Genomic DNA, 19,965 nt, shown 5'->3' on the forward strand with positions numbered 1-19,965 from the left:
CTCCAGAAGCCTTTTTTTTGTTTTATTTTAAAGGTAACCATTTTAACAGGAAGTAGATATTATGTCCAACCAGCTCACATTTCCATATCTAGTTCTTTGATGAGAATAAGATCTTAACTCAGCAAAAGACAGGACAATAAGGAGTCTGCTGGTATGTGTGGTGGTGTGGGTGAGCAGTGTCTCCCTGTGTGTGACGGTCTACTTCAGTTCCTGCTTCCAGGTTCCTGCCCCAAATTCCTTTGATGAACTGTGATGTGGGAGTGACAGCAAGATAAACCTGTTCTCCAGGTTGCTTTTGGCCTTAATGTTTCATCACAACAGTAGAAATTTTAAATAAGACAGTGCATGTGTACACGATGGTGTTTTACTGGTGGTGTGTGCGTTAGGTTTTCAGATGCTCGCGGCTTCCTGTAGACACAACTACTTTCTCGGATCAGACACTGATTGGATATGTTTACAAAACCAGTCTTGTTATTTTTAAGTCTAAACTAAGGAAGCATAAGGTTAATAAGAAACCTACCACAGCAGAATATTATTGCTTTAAATTTTTTATTAGTGTATATTAAATGTACAAACGGATAGGTTTCAATGTGACATTTTAACCTATCATTATAACATATAAAGTACAGTATGCTTTTAACATATTTCATGATCCTCTTGTTCATATGAACTAAGGATAGAAGAGAGATACTTGTCATTATAGACTTTGATGAAGGCAAAAAACTTGTATTTCAAATCTAGTCTATGTCATTGTCCAATGTAAAAAAAAACCACAATAATTTTTGAGAGAATGCGACCAAACCTACAGTTGTTACAGCAGCTGTACTCAACCAGATGGAAGCTGCGTATAAAAAAGTGACCCCTCGCAAATCAGTTTTCTAAAGAAAATTTAAACAAGATTTACTTTTGGGGCTGGAGAGATGGCTCAGCAGTTAAGAGAACTGACTGTTCTTCCAGAGGACCTGGGATCAATTCCCAGCACCCACATGGCAGTTCACAACTGTCTGTAACTCCACATCCTGCTATCCAACAGTCTCACAGAGACATAAATGCAGGCAAAACACCAACACACATAAAATAGAAATAAATAAATCATCAAGAAGATTGACTTTTTGTATGTGTTTGTGTGTTTGCATGTGTTTGTGTGTTTGCATGTGTGTATATACAGCATAGGTATTCCTGGTATTAGTGAAGGCCAGAAGAGGTCACCGTAGCTCCTGAAACTGGAGTTAAAGATAGTTGTGAGCCACTCAATGTTGGTGCTCCACCCTCTTAAAGTAACTTTGATGAAGCACAGTCTATCATAGTGACAGACACAGATCTTAGGTTGCTTTGTAATATCTACTGTGTAAGTACGCACAGTTCCATGCAGAGCATTTCCGTCTTCCCAGGCTCTCTCTGGGCTTCTTTCCCCGCTTCTGTCTTCTGCTTGCTGCTATGAAAGCCTCACTTCCCAGCTCTGGCTTTTCATCCTTCCGTTCTCTGGCCTTTATTCTTCCCTATGACCATTTTCATTATGATCTTAGTTTTTCTATCTTAGTTGTCCTTTATACTTAACTTTTACTTTTTCCCTTCAATTTGTTCAAAGGAATATATCTGTTACAGCTTTTCAAAAGCAACAGTAATAGTTGCATGATCGTAGGCTTAAGCCATTTATGCTGCACAAACTTCATAACCTTCTTATCATTGTTTTCAAAACTTCGTAGGAAGTAATGTGACCATCAAGGTCAACTGAATTTTGACTGCTGACATGCAGTGAAATGGAGATTGCAAGGAACACGGAAAGATCACAAGGCAGAAAACCCTTATTCCTTTCTTGCCAAACTAGATCCCTAGAACTAGCATTTTCAGTAGGAGTAGGAAGCATAGTTATGCACCTTGGTCCGTTGCCCTGCACAGGGCCTTTCTCCCAGCCCCTGCCTTTCCAGTCGCTGTGTGAGGTTTTGGCCACACCGTTGGCATATTGATCACACACGTCAATTATGAAACATTTCCTCATGACACATTCCTCTGAAAGTGTATTTCTCCAATTATCTGCCATCAAGATGATGAATGGCACAGTTAAGGAGCGTTTTTTGTCCTTCTTTTCAGAGCAGCCCACGTGAGTGTTTTCCCAATATTCATGTGGATGTATAAGTGAACATAGTCTCATCCTTACTTCTCTAGCTCACAGTAAACCTCAGAGAGGATTTATATATTAATAATACGTTCTGCAGTGTCCATGCATGGCTCCCAGGGGTGTGCAGCTGTCTCAGAGTGGTAAGGAAATAAAGAAAAGTGAGATGGACATGTGGACAGAAACTTGGCTTGAGTGCTCCGGCTTTTCTGATGAAGAGACACAATGCTCTGAACGCCTAGTGCGCTTTTATTTTATATAGAGTTGAAAGGGGAGGCACGACTATTGGATACAGTTCAATCAAGGAGGCATGTTATTACAGATAGATAAATAAGGAGACAGGTTTATGTGCAGCTGGATCAAGGAGACAATTTAGCTAATCTGGGTAGAAGCAGCTTTTGTCGGGGAGCATTATTCAGGCTGGTAATAAGGAGGGAGGATAAAGGAACCTACAGTGGATGCTTCCTGCCCATATCGTCAACATACACATTTGGACCAGATAAATCTCATCCTGGGAAAAAGCTCTGCCATTCTTCCATGGGTCTGAGGCGCTAAAGACCCTTGACATGGGCCAGCTCATTTCAATAACACACATTCACTCAGGGCTGTCTCCACACTACGGTTTTCTTTGGGAGATTTTTTCACATTTATAAAACTTATAAGACGTTTGTAAGAAATAAGATTAGAAAGATATCATTGTTGAATCTAGATGTTGGGGAAAATAATATTTAAAGCAGAGTTATTTATTCTCATTTATGTGTCTATGTGAGTGTCTGTGAGAATTAATGCCTCATGTGTGTGCAAGTGTTCCCGTGTGAGTGAACACCATGTGTGTGCAGGTGTTCCCATGTGAGCGAACGCCATGTGTGTGTGTAAGTGTTCCTGTGTGAGTGAACACCATGTGTGTTTTCATGTGAGTGTCTGTCTAAGTGAACGCCATGCATGTACAGATCCCCTAGAGACAGATGCAAGTGTTGGATCCCATGGAACTGGAGTTACAGGCAGTTGTGAGCAGTTTGATGTGATCATTGGGAACTGAACCCTGGTCCTGTACAAGGACAGCAAGTGCTGTTGACTGCTGAGCCATCTCTCCAGCCCCAAGCGTGTTTATATTGATATTAACTTTGAAATATATTTAAAAGTTCATGTGACACAAAGCTCGCAAATACTTGTGGTAAGCATATACATGGAAACCCAGGGAACTGGGGAAGCCATGTCTTGTCACTGATTATTTTGTCTATCTGAAGTATTTCTCCACAGCAAAAGATCTTATGGGTCTACAGAACTGACGACAAGGTGTGGGGCATTCTCTTTATCAAAAATAATAGAATCTTATTTATTGAAAATTTGATTAAAAAGCTGTATTGTTTTTATATTACCCAACCCAAAACAACTCATAGAAGTAAGTAGGAAAGGGTTATGCGGGTGCGAGCATCTCTGTGGCAGTGGGAGGATGTAGGGTAGGTTGCCGACATGGCTATGTCTAGAATTAGGAGTGGGTTCTGCCGTGAAATCCCTGTGCTAGTCAGCGGCCCCTGATGGTAGACAGCAACTCTGAAGACTTCATGGCTTGCAATACAGGGCCACGAAAGGGGGATCTAGCAGTCAAAATACGAGTGTGGGGGACATTTCATACTCAAACCATAACAGAAGAGAATAATTTAAGTAGACTCATGGAAGAAATAATTCCACATCATCTGGAGAAGATAATAAGTAACATTTATTACAGTAATTAGAAAGTTTTGGTTAACTTCACTCTACACTTTTTTCCATACATTTTTTTTTATTTAATTCTTTTTGGCTCTTTACATGATAATGGTTTTCCAATACTCTTCTTTATTTAGCATTTATTTATTTAGTCTATGTGTATGTATGTGTGTGTGTGTGTGTGTGTGTGTGTGTGCACGTGCTAGTGTATGCATGTGAGTGTGCCATGTTATGGCACATGTGTGGAGTTCAGAGGACAACTCATAGGATGAGTTTTTTTCTCCCACCAGGTACGACCTGGGGATTGAACTCAGGTCATTCAGCTTGGTGGCAAGTCCACTAAGCCATGTCTCAAGCCTTACAGTATTATATATTTTTTTTTATCAAAAGAAACAACAGCTTGGTTTTACCTTTGAAATGTTTGATTGATCTTTTTTTTTAAATCATTGTTAATGCTTTATTTTGAAAAGCTTGTAATGTTGGCACTCATTATATGCCTCAGAATTTATAACTTTCAGATTGCTTAAATGTTTATTCACTATAATTTCCTTTCTATTTTCACATTTATGTTCTTATGTACCCAAACCAACACCTAAACAAAAGATGATTCAGCATCCTAAAATCCTTCTGTGTTCCTCCAGGAACATGTTTAGACCCCAAAGGGTTACTTTCCACAGCTCATAACTGTTTGTTGTTTCAGACATACCCTGGAAGATTTGAGGGCAAACCCACATTTCTTTGTCCCCAGTCTGCATAGTTTAAATACGTCACATGTAACGCTTTGTGCACGTGCCAGCATGGACTCTGCTTACTATTTCCATGACAAACAGTTCGGTTCCTTTTCATTCCTTCCTCGCTTCCCTCAATCTGCGATTGAGGCCCTTGATCTGATCAACCTGTACTTCACCACGACAATGAGAATGCAGTGTAGATGATGACGTGGTGAAGTCTAAGGTAGAATTGAATAGGAAGTCTTTCTGCGACTATTTTTTGTCACCTTGCTGCATGGCTGTGATCACATGACTGACCAGGGATAACTCATGACTGGCAGATCTGATTTGTTGCTTTGTTCTTTATGAATACTTCAGATGCTTCTCTCCGAGTCTTAAATGATTTAGACAGCTTTCAGTTTTGATTACAAGATTTATTTCCCCAAACAACCATTTGCTCATCATTCATGTATTCATTTTACAGTATGGAGAATGTATTTAATGCCTGGTGTTGTCCTGAGCCTGGGGATTGGAGTGATAGGCTAAAGCCATAGCTGCTTAGAGCTTGCAAATGTAGTAGAAAAGAGTGGGACTTTACCAAACATGTCTAAACTGGAGTAAACCAGAAAGAGCATATGAAAGGGAAAGAGGGCCCACAGTGCTCAGACATGCTTGATCTGAAGAGGATGGCTTCCTTTCTAAACATCGTAGCCCTGTAGTGAGTGGAAGTTAATGGGAAGAAAGGGCTCTTTTATAATTAATCGACCACCCCCAACCTTGCAGAAATCTGTTCCCCTGGCCTGTTTGATTCCCATTTCCAAAGCTCTTGGATCCTCGGTTTCTGCATGCCCACATTCCAACAGCAGGGGATTTGAAACTGTTAAGATATAGAAATCTCTTTCATGGGTCATGAAGAACAGTTGGTCAAAGCCAGCCTAGGCTCCTGAGGGCCCCGCCCCTTGCCCTTCATTCTTTGATGAAGAGGTTACCATGGCATTTTAGTGTCCAGAAAAGTTCTTCTATCAATTACCAAAACTGTGGAATCAAATCCCACTTTATTGTGGTTTGCTAATTAATAACAGCTGTAGAGAGACACTTTTTAGTTTCCTGAAATTCTTCCCACGGCCCTTCTTTCCATATGCAGGCCTATGCTTGTCAGATGTGCCTGGTGGGTGATCTGGTTTAGAATTCCCCACTGCCCTTGGGACCTGTACTGTACCCTGAGTGCCACCCACCCCAGACCAGTTGGCAATGTTTGCCTCGTACACATTCTTCCTGAGACGAAGGTTAGAAACTGGAGTTTGAGAACTGAGACCTGGGGGAAGGAAGTTAGCCCTTGCTGGCTAGCCCTGACTGTGGGGCACTCGGGACCTGAGTGGGCTACTTTTCAGAGTGCTTTCCCATGGCAGCTATGACAAGTGCAGATTATTTTTTTGTGAAGCTGCCTTTTCAGTGGTTTCTATGAAAATAAAAAATGACCAGGAAACTAATTTCAGATTTCAGAAAAAAGAAACCACTAGCATTTGGGAGCTGTCCTTTGTGTCCTGACAAGCAGCTTGTTGACACCAAAAACACAGGGTGCACTTTCTGGCACTGGCTCTGGCTGTGGTCCAGCAGGGATAAGTGGCTTGGTAGACCTGCACAGGGTCTGACGTTTTACTGTCCCCTGATCTTCATTTACATGGGAAGTAACCAGTATTGAGTTACTGATGGTAGAACTAGGATTGGTACTTATTATTTAAGCGATGTTCAGTGAGCATCTGGCTGCACAGTACCAAATTACTTTTTAAAAAGAGAATGGATAAACCTGTTCTGCCCTTTAATAGACTCTGTGTCTGCCTTCTTGGCTGCCTGGGGAACATGCTTTAATGTACTCTCAAAGGGCAGTGAAAAATTACCTATGCATATGCTGGGAGCCACACACACACACACTGTACCACATCACATAAAAAATACAAATATATATACTCCATACATACAAACATGTAAACATACAGACACATATACATATACCACACACATGCACACACATGTATATGCTGTATATACACACACAAACAAATACATTCATACACACACATATATATATCACACATACATAAACATACATGCTTATACATACACATACACCATGCATAACCATGTATATATCCACCATACATACCCAGATAGATACATACATGCACACACATACTCATACCACATACAAACAAATACCCACGTATATATGGACACCACAATACAGATACACATATATACACATATAATCACATGCAAGCAATTCATACACACATACCATGAATACATATATCACACATCTACATACATAAACACATACATGAATGCATATAAACACATACACATATGCCACTCACATAGACATACACACATATACACATAACACATATTATTTGCACACCACATACACATATACACTCACATATAAAGTTTAATTTGCATATTTTGATTTTTATATGCTTAAGGCAGATGTATGAAAAAATCCTACTTCAAATATTCCACTATAATTCAACATATTCTTTACCTCTTATGTGCAGTTAATTTTCATGAAGCTTTCCTCTTCCTTTTAAAGAGATTCCTCTTTATATTTATGGTTGTGAGCCTAGCCTTTAACGGCTGAGCCATCTCTCCCTCCATACTCCCATTTTTTTCAGGGATCTTGTCTGTTTCCCCTTCCCAGGGGTATCCACGTATATCTCTGTTATGGTTCTCCTTGTTACCTAGCTTCTCTGGAATCATGGCCTGTAGGCTGTTTATCCTTTGCTTTATGTCTAATATCTACTTATGTGTAAATACATACCGTGTTTTGTCTAAAAAAAAAAATAAAGAGATTCCTCTTTTCCCTTGGTTAAAGAATCATAGAGCCCAAAGAACTCCTCTGAGAATGTTCAAGGCTTCTGTTGTCTTGCATTTCTACCCACGTCAGTGATAGAAACACATGAGGTGGTGGCATTCTTTATTTCTCAATGAGAAACAAATGCTGAGAGATGTTGGCCAGATTGTGTCTGAGGAATCCGGGTACTGGCTTCAGTCCTAAAATCTGCATCCGTTGTGACTCTCTGAAAGACTATTCATATTCATTCTCTTTTACTCATCTGGTTGCTTTGACATCAAGAACACACAAGAAGACCCTCTGAATTCCTCCCGCCCTATTCTGCTGCACATGTAGAGGAACTTAAAAGCTCTGCCTCCTTTCTCGGTTATCTGTTTTCTGTTTCATACCCACCACCTTCAGAATACACAGTGCAGTCCACGCAGTGTTATGTTCACCCGCCCCTGGCGTCCTCCAGCTAGTCCACCACCTAAGTCTGTTCTTTCTTCCTTCTCTTTTATTCCACAAACTTTAACTCCATGTCAATGGCAGGTGGTCACTGAATAGAAAATGAATATTCTGCCCTATATCATTCCAGAGTGTCTTAAATGTCCTCTTTTTCCAGTGTATTCCTATCTTGACTTGCACACTCACTGTGAATTTTTCTAGCTATGCATCCTTACAACGGCATGCTCCATTTTGACTTACTACTTAACTCAAAATTTAAATTGTAAAAGATAACGACACCTTGAATTTTGCAGGCAAATGGATAGAGCTAGAAAACATTATTTTGAGTGAGGTAACCCAGACCCAGAAAGACAATTATCACATGTACTCACTCATAAGTGGTTTTTAAACATAAAGCAAAGAAAAACAGCCTACAAATCATAATCCTATGAAGGCGGATCGGATTAATACAGACAAATTGGTTTAAGATGATACAACTTTAATGTAAATAGCACACTCACGCAACGGGAGTTCCAGCGATGCACCAAAACAGGAAACAGGAAACGGGAAGCGGCCCCAGCGTCTGTGCCCCCTAATTTATAAACATTTGCCTGAGGCCGTCCCGCCCCCAAAAGGCGGGCTCTCTCTACAATCCTAGACAACAATGAGGATCCTAAGAGAGACATACATAGATCTAATCTCCATAGAAAGTAGAAAAAGACAAGATCTCCTGAGAAAATCGGGGACCTTGTGAGAGGGTTGAAGGGGAGGGGGAAGGCAGGGAAGGGAACAGAGAAAAATGTAGAGCTCAATAAAAATCAATAAAAAATTATTATTAAAAACTTAAATTGTTACCTCATTCTTGAGTCTTTCGGAGTCTCAAAAGAAATGGTTAATAGGTTTTCTGCCTTTTCATTTTTTCACAATATAGTTAGTATGAAATTGATGTCAATGAATTCCAACATATTAAATACACAAAAAATGATAAAATTACTAGTTATGTAGGTGGTATTAGGTTAAAAAGTGGTTACAGTGTCTTCAAGCTGTTTGCAGTATTTCATGTGGGATCAGAAATTTCATGTTGTCATCTAATTTTGACACAGTAGGCACCAATACAGCACCTCAAAGCCTCAGGTTTTTCTGCACTCATGGTGGGTGTGTGCTTGCCAGCTGGGTCATTCAACTCAACATCTAGACCAGGGTAATTAATGGCAATTCCCAAAAGAAAGCATATTCTGTATATCATTTCAACATATTCAATGTTTTAACTAAGACAGAATGATAGCATTCATACTGCTGGGAATTCTTTTTTTTTTCTTTTTTTTTTAAATGTATTTTTTCCATTCAAAAAATTTACACTTCCTCCCCTCCTCCCATTCCCCTCCCGCTCCCCCACTCACCCTCATCCCTCCCCTTCCCTCCTTAAGAGAGGGGGCAGGCAACCCTGCCCTGTGGGAAGTCCAACCTCCCCACCCCCCCACCTCCAGTCCTAGGAAGCTTTGCATCCAAATAGACAAATAGACTAGGGTCCCAAAAAGCCAGTACATGCAGTAGAAATAAGTCCCAGTGCCCTTGTCGATGGCTTCTCAGTCAGCCCCCATTTACAGCCACATTCAGAGAGTCGGGTTTGATCACATGCTCATTCAGTCCTGGTCCAGCTGGATTTGGTGAGCTCCCATCCAGCTGTCACAGGGGGCGGACCAACCCCTCGACATCCAGACTTCCTTGCTCATCTTCTCCCTCCTTCTGCTCTTCAACTGGACCTTGGAGGCTCAGTCCGTTGCTCTGATGAGGGACTTTGTCTCTATCTCCATCCCTTGCCGGACAGAGACTCTATGGTGATATTCGAGATAATCATGAGTGTGATAGTGGGGCAAGGCCAGTTCAGGCACCCTCTACTCTGCTGCCCAAGGACCTAGCTGGGGACATCCCCGTGGACACATGGGATCCCCTCTAGAGCCAAGTCTCTTGCCAACCCTAAAATGGCTCCCTTAATTAAGATATCTTCTTCCCTGCTCCTGTAACTGTCCTTCCTCCATCTAAACCCTCCCACTCTCCCAAGCACTCTCCAGTCTTTCCCTTTTCCCTTCTCTCTCCCCCTCTCCCCTTCCCCCACCCCTACCCCTACTCCCATGCTCCCAACTTTTGCCTGGCAATCTTGTTTGCTTCTAATTTCCAATAGGATATATGTTTTTCTTTGGGTTGATCTTTTTATTTGGCTTCTCCAGGCTTGTCAACTATAGGCTTAATGTCCTTTGTTTATGGCTGGAGTCCACTAATGAGTGAGTACATACCATATTCATCTTTTTTGGGTCTGGGTTTTCTCACTCAGGATAGTGTTTTCTATTTCTACCCATTTGCATGAAAAATTCAAAATGTCATTATTTTTTACCTCCAAGTAGTACTCTAATTTGTATATTAATAAATTCGAATGTTCTTTTGCGAGCCTGGTGAAGTTCAGTGGCTGAAGCAGCACTTGCTGTGTTTGAAGATCTGAGTTTGGTTTCCACAACCTACGGAAAAAGTTAGGTGACTTGCCTATAATTCCAGAAATCTGACGAGTCAAGTACACATCCATAACAATACCACTAATCCCCAATTCCAAAATAAAATGCAAATTTAATGATCTGCTTAATTTTTGTATATGTCTGGTCCCGTTTACCTAGTATCTTCCTCATGTTCCATGAAGGACAAAGACAGCTGGCCTGAAGATGGTCTAGCAAGGCATTGCTTAACAAGTATCACAAATGTTTATTCTCGCTGTCTTTGTTGGCCTTTTCATAGCAGTATAGTTCTTAGTGGCTGTGTGGGTTATTACTTTCTGAAACTCTGGCACCACTTGGTTTCCTAGTTCCATTCCAAAATGCTTCTCGGAACCCTGCTGGATTCTCTGCACTTTCTACCATGGTGAACTGTGTAATAGAGTTACATGTGCTCTTGTAAACCACTGAGGGAAGTGGGCTCGGGTTAGAACCAGATTCTTTAATAAACAGTCACCTCCTCCAAGGAGGAAACACACTTTAGTTCCTTCAAAATTCCCCCCTTCATGGTGACGACTGGGGTGTGCAACAGCAATAAAAAAATGCTTTATCTAGTGGTCCCAGTGTGAACTTCCTAGTTGCTAATAAGTCCGACCTCAGATGCTGACCTTGAGTGACGTCATCTAAACAACATTCTTAGGTGTGTGCAGTCTCCTCTTGAAGAATGGAGAAGTCAGCCTCATGTCTATCTTCATGCTCCTGTACAACAGCTTTATGTTTTTCTGAAGAAAAATGAGTTCAAATAGGAAGCTATGCTCTAGGCTAATCAACATGGGAACTGCACAGCAACTGGATGCTAGCACAGAGGCATTTTATAGTTCAAGCTTTCTGACAAGCACGGAAGATTACATGAAAGCACATTATCTAAAGTTCAATGTTCAGAATAAATATGACTATAAATCCCATGCCAAAGTTCAATGCATCAATAGTTTTATCAAGCATTTAGTTAATAACTGCAAAGGACATATGGCTACTATTTTCTACCAGAGATCTGTGAGGCTATTATATGTGGTCCTTGGCCTAGATAGGTCTTTAGCGACAAATGACTTACTTAAAATAAACACGTAAATTAAAATTTGGTGCACTAATGGAACTGACCTAGGTCCTCTGCATATATCCGACAGTTGTATAGCCTGGTCTTTTTGTGAGGGTCCTGAGGGTGGGAGCTGGGGCTGTCTCTGACTCTTTTGCTGGTTTTTCAGACCCTCTTCCTCATACTGGATCGCCTTGCCCAACCTTAATACATGGGGAGATGCTTAGTCTTTCTGTAACTTGATATGCCATGTTTAGTTGATATCTATGGGAGGCTTGAACAGAAACAGAGGAAGAGTGGATTGGGGAGGTAGAGGGGAGGAGGGGTGAACTGGGAGGATAGGAGGGAGGGAAAACCGTGGTTGGGATGTAAAATAAATAAAAAAAAATATTGGCGCACTAATTTGTCATACTTTGGGTCAAACCTGAATGGCAGTCTCTGAATGCTGTCAGCCATTTGGGGAAGTGAGTTTAAGTATAGATTTAGGTATAGCAGATGTAGGTGAGACAAGTTGGCCCGATTACTTGGAACAGGAACTTGACAGAGGCCTTTCTGGCAGTGTTGTTAAACATAATGCGGGTGAGTGATACATAGATACAGAAACAGAGTAGCTCCAGGGTGCTCTAGATGGGCGGGTTTTGTTTAGATATGATAAGTGACCCCATGTGGATCAGTGCACCCTGAATACCGTAAGTGTTCTGTCACAGAGCCATGAAGCCTCCCCACCCACACAGGAACTAACAGTGTCATGATGGATGTTGGCTACACAGGCCAACTCCATCGATGTGCTCTTCTAACCAATTTCCATATAGGTTATTTTGCCAAGTCAACCTGTACTTTTCTTTTCCTGTTTGCTCATGAGACACAGTCTCTCCCTCACCTCCAGGATCTGTCCATAGTGATTGGAGACCAGCTGCAGCTGCCTTCGCTTTTAGCGGGACAGAAGAAGACATTATAGGTCAGCTTTTATGCACTTAGCTCAGCATTTACTGTGAGCGGTGCTTCTCTTTAAACTGTAGGAGGGAATTACATACATCTGTTTAGAACGAGGAGTGACCTAGATGCCTACTTTATACCAGTTGATGTTGTTGTTAAGGCTCATAAAGATACACCTGCCTCTGCCTCCTGAGTGGATTAAGGGTTTGGGCCACCACCACCACCTGGCTGTATCAGTTTTGATTGTCAACATTTTGAGCCTTGACCTGGTAACGTGTAGTTATTGCAGTGTACTCTTAAGTGACTTCTCTTAATTGTCTATAAAAATTACATCTTATCAGCAACCTTCCCATTATAGAGACTACAGAGTGAAAACTGAGGGTCCTCTGTCATGATTTACACCATCTCTCATTAATCTCAGAGATGGATACTCATCTCACTGGTTTTTATAATACAAAGAAATGGAATATTCCTATTGCTCTGAAGTTTACCCTTTTTGTTCAACAGTGGGCTCACTATATCCCATGTCAATAGGATAGACATCTGATGAATATTTAAATAACACATTTCAGGGTTTGGTCATGTATGTCTTACCTCCACAACAGGCATTTGTTTTCTCTAGGAAACACTTATTTCTCCTAGTATCTAAGTATCTTAGATATCTGATATCTTCTTTTGGCTACTGTTAGTATCTTCTCCATGTTATGGTATGGTAAAATAAAAACAGTAATTTCATTGTCAACACAGAGTATGTGTTTGGATGTATGTGGGGTCATTTACACAATAACCCTTTTCACAACTACGTGTCAAACTTTGATTTATTTTTGGGTATCTTGTACAATTTTTTAATTTCTTGACTATTTCTATATATCCATAGTTCTCAGGTTTTAGGGTACGTCAAATCACATGGAAGGTTTCTTAAGTTCCTGATTGCTGGGCTACAGCCCCCAGACTCTCTATTTCAGCAAGTCTGGATGGAGGCCAGAGAGTTTTCATTTTAATGTTTCCATGCAAAGCCTAGAGATCACGTTTTGAGGTCTGTAGACTCTCTATGCAGGTCACATGTCCTATGATGTCTGAATCTTTTCTTGGTCCCCACTGTTCACTGCTCAGAAGAACAACAGTAGCTGGGGAGAGGGTTGAAATGGCTTTGATGTTTGTGTCCTCCCAAAAGTGGCGCCAGCAGCGTCTCTAAAAGTAAGAGCCAATGAGAGCAATACTCCAGCCAGGAGCTTCAACCTCAAACTAAGGAAGAGTTTCCGCAGGTGCAAAGGGTAGGATGGGTTATTGTTTCCCTGTTAAACTCAATGGCATCGCACGCTCTAAAGATTACAATCCCCAGCAGGTGCGTCATCTTTGAGAATGAAGGAGGGCATTATAATGCCACTGCTGGCAGAAAATATCTTTTTATTTATATTCTTCCCTTCCTGATGGGAGTGAAGCCAAGAAAAATTCTAAGTATGACATAAACAGATACATTCAGTCAAACACTTAAATTGTATCTATCTAGTAAACAGAAGTTCAGAATTTCTGAGACAGAATTTCTGAAAATTAGTAAATAGTTTCTCTACAAATGAAGGTTGCCTTATCTTTAATCACTGAGCTTATACAAGCTGCTTACTTGAATATATCTTGGGTAGAAGAAACACATCACTAATAGATAATTATTCCAAATAAAAATGTAATATAAGCACATAAAACTTTATATAATAAAGTATTTATGCATGGAAATAAAATATAGGAGATACCATAATTTAAGAAATGTAACTTGCTACATAAATTAATGCATGATTAATGCCCTTTGAATCAGGAAAATGCACCAAGCTGATCAGTATATTTCATTTGTGCTGCTTCTTTGCTGGAAATATATGGAGAATTTTTACCATTTCTGGAAATGCTTGACTATTTGAACAGTTCATTTTCAATAAGCTTGTACATATTTATAAATAAGTGTACAGTTTTTGAAAATATGCTTGTCTAAGTTTTATATAAATGATATCATAATGGTATGAATCGTTCTTCAACTTCCTTTTGTGCCATTATGATATAGTTATTTTAACCTCTGTGTAAAGTTCCGCTCAATTCCTGTAACTGTTAATTCTCTAGGATGGATATTCAGGTTCTGTCCTTTGTGTTGATGGTGCTGGGTATCCATCCCAGGCCCTAGAGCATGCTAAGACCATGCTCTACCACTGAGGAACCCTCCCTGCACTTGTTTTCTGTGTGCCAATGCTAAAATTCTTCAGTGAATTTTCTTGTTGCCTATTTTCTTGAGCACATTAAACACAGAGTCAGGAAGTAAATCTGAGCTGCACACAAATACCCAACTCCACCAGCTGGTGACAAATTGGTCTCTGAATAGGTTATATCAAATTATATTGCCACGAGAATTGCATAAATGTTGTTTGACATTTTCCCACACACATGACAATTGGAGGACTGTAAGGTGTCCGGTTATAAAATATGAATTTAAACTTCATTTTGATTTTGTTTATAATACCTAGTTGTGGCATAGGCACTGGCCATGCTGCTTATTTTTATTAGTTTCTTGGGTTTTTTATTTCTGTGAATTATGCACTTATAGCCTTTACCAATTTTCTCCTGCTTTGTCTTTTATTGATTATTGACCCCCCCAATAAATCTGAATAGTGCTCCTATTTTGGTTATATATTTTGCAAATATTTTAAAAGGTTTATGACTTACGTCTTAATTTTATTTAATAGTAATTTTTAATTGAAGTTTAAGATGTGTTGTAATGAATATTCAAAATAATATTAGGTTTTCCAATTAGTCTAGCTTATCTTTTCCTGTAGATGTTTTTGGAGGGGGTTTGTTGTTCTGTCCCAATGGCCTCAGAAAGTTTTAAAATTCACTTTTTAGTAGGTCTTCTTGTGAAATTATTATATATTCTGAAGGCAGCATACATTAATTTATGTCTATATATAAATTTATTTCACATGGATTTTTGACAATGTTCACTGAGTCATTTATCCTTGGCACTAATTTGTGTGTTTGGATTTGAGATTTTACAATTGTACTTAGACTTCTACTGACAGAGACATTGACGAGCTGTAATTCTTTTGATTTGATCACATTCACAAGCTTGTGTGTTTAGTATCTGACTCACAGTATCGATCTGTGAGAGCATGTGTGTGTGTGTGTGTGTGTGTGTGTGCGAAGGCAGAGATGGGTGTAGCACAGAGACCATGTTGCCAGAGATGTACCTTTATATAGTCCGCTCACTGATCAAAGTTTCCCAGAAGCATGAGATAATTCCATATTACCGTGGGCTTTGGTAGTGATGGCGGTGGGGAAAAAGACATAAGAATGGAGAAAGGATGTTTAATTCTCCTCCCTATCTGTTGGTGGAAGTTTGATGGTGACAGTGAGTGTAACACGCAGCCCTTTGTGGCCACGCTTATATGAGCATAAGATCTTAGGAAGGATTAAGCGTGAGGAAGGGTATGGAGCAGGCATCAATCAGATTTCTGTGTTGTACTCTCATTTTAAGAATCCTGGAGTGAGTTGCTGCCATCTGAAAAAGCAACTCAAGTATCGAAAGCTGCCATTTGTGTGTGTGTGACGGTTTCACTGAAGGAATAGCAAATGTTTCTGACGTTACAATGTTCACTTCTTGTTCTTTTTAAAATGACTGATTGGTTAATTGGGGTTTATGTCTCTCTCCTCTTCAGGTGGTTCTTTGGAGCAATCAAAAGAGCAGATGCAGAAAGGCAACTACTGTATTCGGAAAACCAGACGGGCGCCTTTCTGATCAGAGAGAGTGAAAGCCAGAAGGGGGACTTTTCCCTCTCAGGTAGGGGCATTGCTCTGCAGCGTGGAATAGGAGCTTGAAAGTTTCTAGTCAAGAGCGTTCTATGTGAACTTGAATGTGCTAATGATAGATTTTCAAGATTTCTCTTATTCACAATTTCACCAAAATTAAACCCGCTGAACTGCTCAAGAGTAACGAGAATTAGATAAGAGCCCCTATGACTAGACCTTTCTACAAACAGTTCCCAATATATGAACTATTTATAAGAAATGAAAAGCCCAGGGTCATATGGTTGGGGTTTGCATTGTCTAGTATCCTTCTGGAGAAATGACAAGAAGGAAGAAAAATTGTCAAACCAAACTTGTGAAAACTTAATTTCTCTTTCTCTTTCCTCCCTCCCATTTTCCCTTCTATGTTTTCACTTGTCTTTATCTGATAAGTAGGAAAAACTGAAATGTTGGATGAAAATTCATCTAGTCAACCTACTGGATGCATAATTTTGCCAAATATGGTTTTTCAGTTCAAGGCAAAATGCATCGCTGTGCTGCCCTAAGGAAAAACAGAAACTTGGGGGACTTAAGATGCATCTTTACAGCTGCAGACATGCATGTCTGCTTTCACGGGGCTATTTTCCAGGCCAGATGCAGCAATGCAGAGTATCCTTACTTAGAGTTGCCACACCAACTTGTCTCTGGGTGTGAAACTCTCTCTCTTGCCTTCTTTAGATCTCTTTATGTCTAATACACACACACACACACACACACACACACACACACATACATGTATATGTCATTATCCTTTCAAACATGTGTTCAGTTTTTCTGAGTAGATAAAATCTATTTAGGGGGGTTCAGAGAGATTTTGTTTCCCTTCATGTCTGTTTCCATGTTTTATGTTAATGATGATCTTGTGTTTTTCATGATGTCTTCTTGGCTCCTTAGAAGTTACGGTGACCTTCACAATGTCACCTTTTAAGAATTCAGAGAAGAACTGTGGCCACATTGTGCAAATTTGGCATCCTTCATCCTTCTACAATCCTGTGGTCTCAAAGTTTGGGAACATGGGTTGGCACTAGGAAGACCCATGGGCATTGATATATTGATATAGGTGATACAGACACAGATTTTATGTTGTGCCGTATCTGTGTCCATCCAGGCGACAACATCAGCTGGGTCCTGCTTGGCTTCCTAGTCCATGCTTGAAGGGAAGCATGAGAATTAAGAAATGGAAGGTAGAAAAGTTAAAGATATAAAAGACAGAGACACAGGATAGAGTCGGGAGGGCAACCCAATGTGAATATTGAAATTTGTTCCTTGTTTACTTCTCATAGACTTTATATACCTCAATCCAAAGAGGAAGGGGAAGACAAGAGGCTTCTTTACCATGATACAAGGAACAAACAAAGTAATCACCTTCTCAATACCCATAGCATCACATAACCACACCCTAGGTCAGAACATCCTGTTAGTAGTCACACCTTGGGTCAAACCACCTGTCAATATCTCTGAAGGAGCAAGAATAGGCCCGAACTTTCTGACCTTTGCTCAAGGTGGAAGGAATCCACAGCCGTGGGCTCCCACAGTGTTGGGTCTGTACTTAGTTCCTGGGGGTTCTGGAACTGAATTGATATGGTATTCGAGGATCAGCTGAACAGAGCCTTATTCCTGCTTAGCGCCAGGGATGAGGATGAGGGTTGTTCTGATTTTTATTCTTGAGATATCCCTAAGTGTAATGATCCCAGATTTTTTTGAGATGTTGCTGACTCTTAAAGCAGTAACGAAATCATTTAGTATTGGGGTTGTTCACTCAGAAGAGATACCCTGGCAGGTTGGGACTTCACAGTAGTAGATGTCTGTGTAAATCTAGGTGGTAGAAGTAGAAGCCAATATTTTATATAATAGCTTTACTCCTGGTAGTGAAGCAAATGTATATAAAAACAGAAAAACATTTAAAAGACCAGTCTTGAATGTTACCTATTGGGGATACATTTTCAACACTGAAAAACTCTTTCTACTGTTTTTTTTTCTATAATTAACCTATATTTATTTATGTATACATATTTATGCATGGATAATACATATTTATTTCCATACGCAGGAAATAAAACAGAAATGATCATGTAATCAATGAAATACATACCTATGTACATCTATATTTATAACACAAACATGTATGTGTATGATAAACATATGGACACATATAATTACATGTGTGTGATGTGAAGTCATCTATGATTTGTGATATTTTATGAATGTTTCTGCATGCTCTTATTACTCTGCATTAACATTTTAGAAGTTACATAACTTTACATTTGCACGAGGGAAATCATTTTTTATTTGACTTGTTTCATATTCTATACATTGTTGTTATTTTCAATTATTTTTCTATTATAAAAATGGTCCACATGGAGTCTCTGTAGATTAATATTTAAATGTTTTCATTGAAATGCCATTTTCACAGTAGGACAAATCAAATCTTTTTGAAATCTAGATATTGAATAAAAAGAGCTATAAGAGCATTCCTTCTTTAAGTGTATCTACAGTGCTTCCTAAGACCATAAGCAAGCTCTGGAGTATTCACGGCTTACAGCAGCCAATATCCTTCTGATTCTCTCCTAAGCCTCTCGAGCTGTTTTGTTCCAGAATACACTGTAGAACTGCTTTGGAGACCAGCAAATCATTATAGATTCTTTTTCAATGAAGTCAAACAATTTAGAGTCTTTCGAACAAATTATCTGATTGCTGTGTATTCACACGGGATAAAGTAAATGCATCTGATTATGTTCTGCTGAAAGGGAAATTCTCTTATTAGTTAGAAGGCTATGCAATGGAGAAATGGAAAGAAAAGGGGCTTCAATAGATCCACATAAGACAAACAAACAATCCATTTGCTGACAGCTGATTATCACTAAGGAACGTCAGATGGACCACTCATAGATTGATTTCTTAGTGCGGTTGTCTTCTTAATCAGCGGGAATTGATGGTCTTCAATTTTGCTGACTGCTGTGCCTTTAAAAGAAGGTAAACAACATTCCTTTTCTATCTTTCTCTCCCCTTGTATGACTTTTCTTTACAAGCGTTGTCTTTATTCCTTGGGCAGCAATGGCTTGCAGCTGTCAGAGAAGAGCTTCATGACAGAGCATGATTTATTGAGGCTGGGGTAGCTCTGGGAAGCAGCAGCCCAAGGTTGGGTTGGGTGCTAATTGGGTTGTTGTGATCTACACATGGTTGTCAGATCTTGTGAGGTCTGAGGAGATCAGAAAAGAGACTTAGGGCCATGACACCTCTCATAAAAGCGAGACACTAATTAGCTATGAATTATAGCAGCACTTTTGGATATTACAAATTACACATGGTAGCCAGAGAATCTGTCTTCATTAGACACATGGCAGGTAGTTTTAGTGGCTCTATTGTTATTTGTCATTGGTGGTGAATTGTTTTTCTGAAGAAAAATATACAATTCTGACTGCATGTCAACTGGCTTGGCTATTTCTTCACATCAATCAATTACTTAAAAGGAAATTATTATTGCTATTGCCATTAATATTAATTTGATGTTTGGTGTCTTATAAAACATTCATTGTCTTGTTTGATGCACGGAGGCTGCCCTTGTGCTTGGTATCAGTTTGTATTACAAGGTGGCAATGGAGGAAGGACTGCCGGATGCCAGAGTTCTATTTTTGAGAGAGTGAGTAGTACAGGCGTTGAATGTGTGTGTGTGTGTGTGTGTGTGTGTGTGTGTGTGTGTGTCTGTGTGTGTGTAGATGGACCTATATTGTTCAGGGTCATGTATGCATGCGGAGGACTTCTGGACCTTACTCTATAGAGAGATATTTTAGGTAGAAGATGAGTGACCCGATCTGTGTTGTAGAGAG

General features: G+C 39.9%; 1 protein-coding gene across 1 annotated transcript in view; it reads left to right on the forward strand.

The window, feature by feature from the left end:
• Positions 1-19,965, forward strand: part of Frk (fyn related Src family tyrosine kinase) — a 103,655-nt gene that overhangs the window by 33,182 nt on the left and 50,508 nt on the right. Inside the window, exon 2 of the mRNA XM_005363525.3 lies at positions 16,012-16,133. Within this exon, the coding sequence (XP_005363582.1) occupies positions 16,012-16,133 (122 nt within the window). The remainder of the gene's footprint in view (positions 1-16,011; positions 16,134-19,965) is intronic.

Source organism: Microtus ochrogaster, linkage group LG9 (assembly GCF_000317375.1).
Source record: "Microtus ochrogaster isolate Prairie Vole_2 linkage group LG9, MicOch1.0, whole genome shotgun sequence".
Lineage (NCBI taxonomy): Eukaryota > Metazoa > Chordata > Mammalia > Rodentia > Cricetidae > Microtus > Microtus ochrogaster.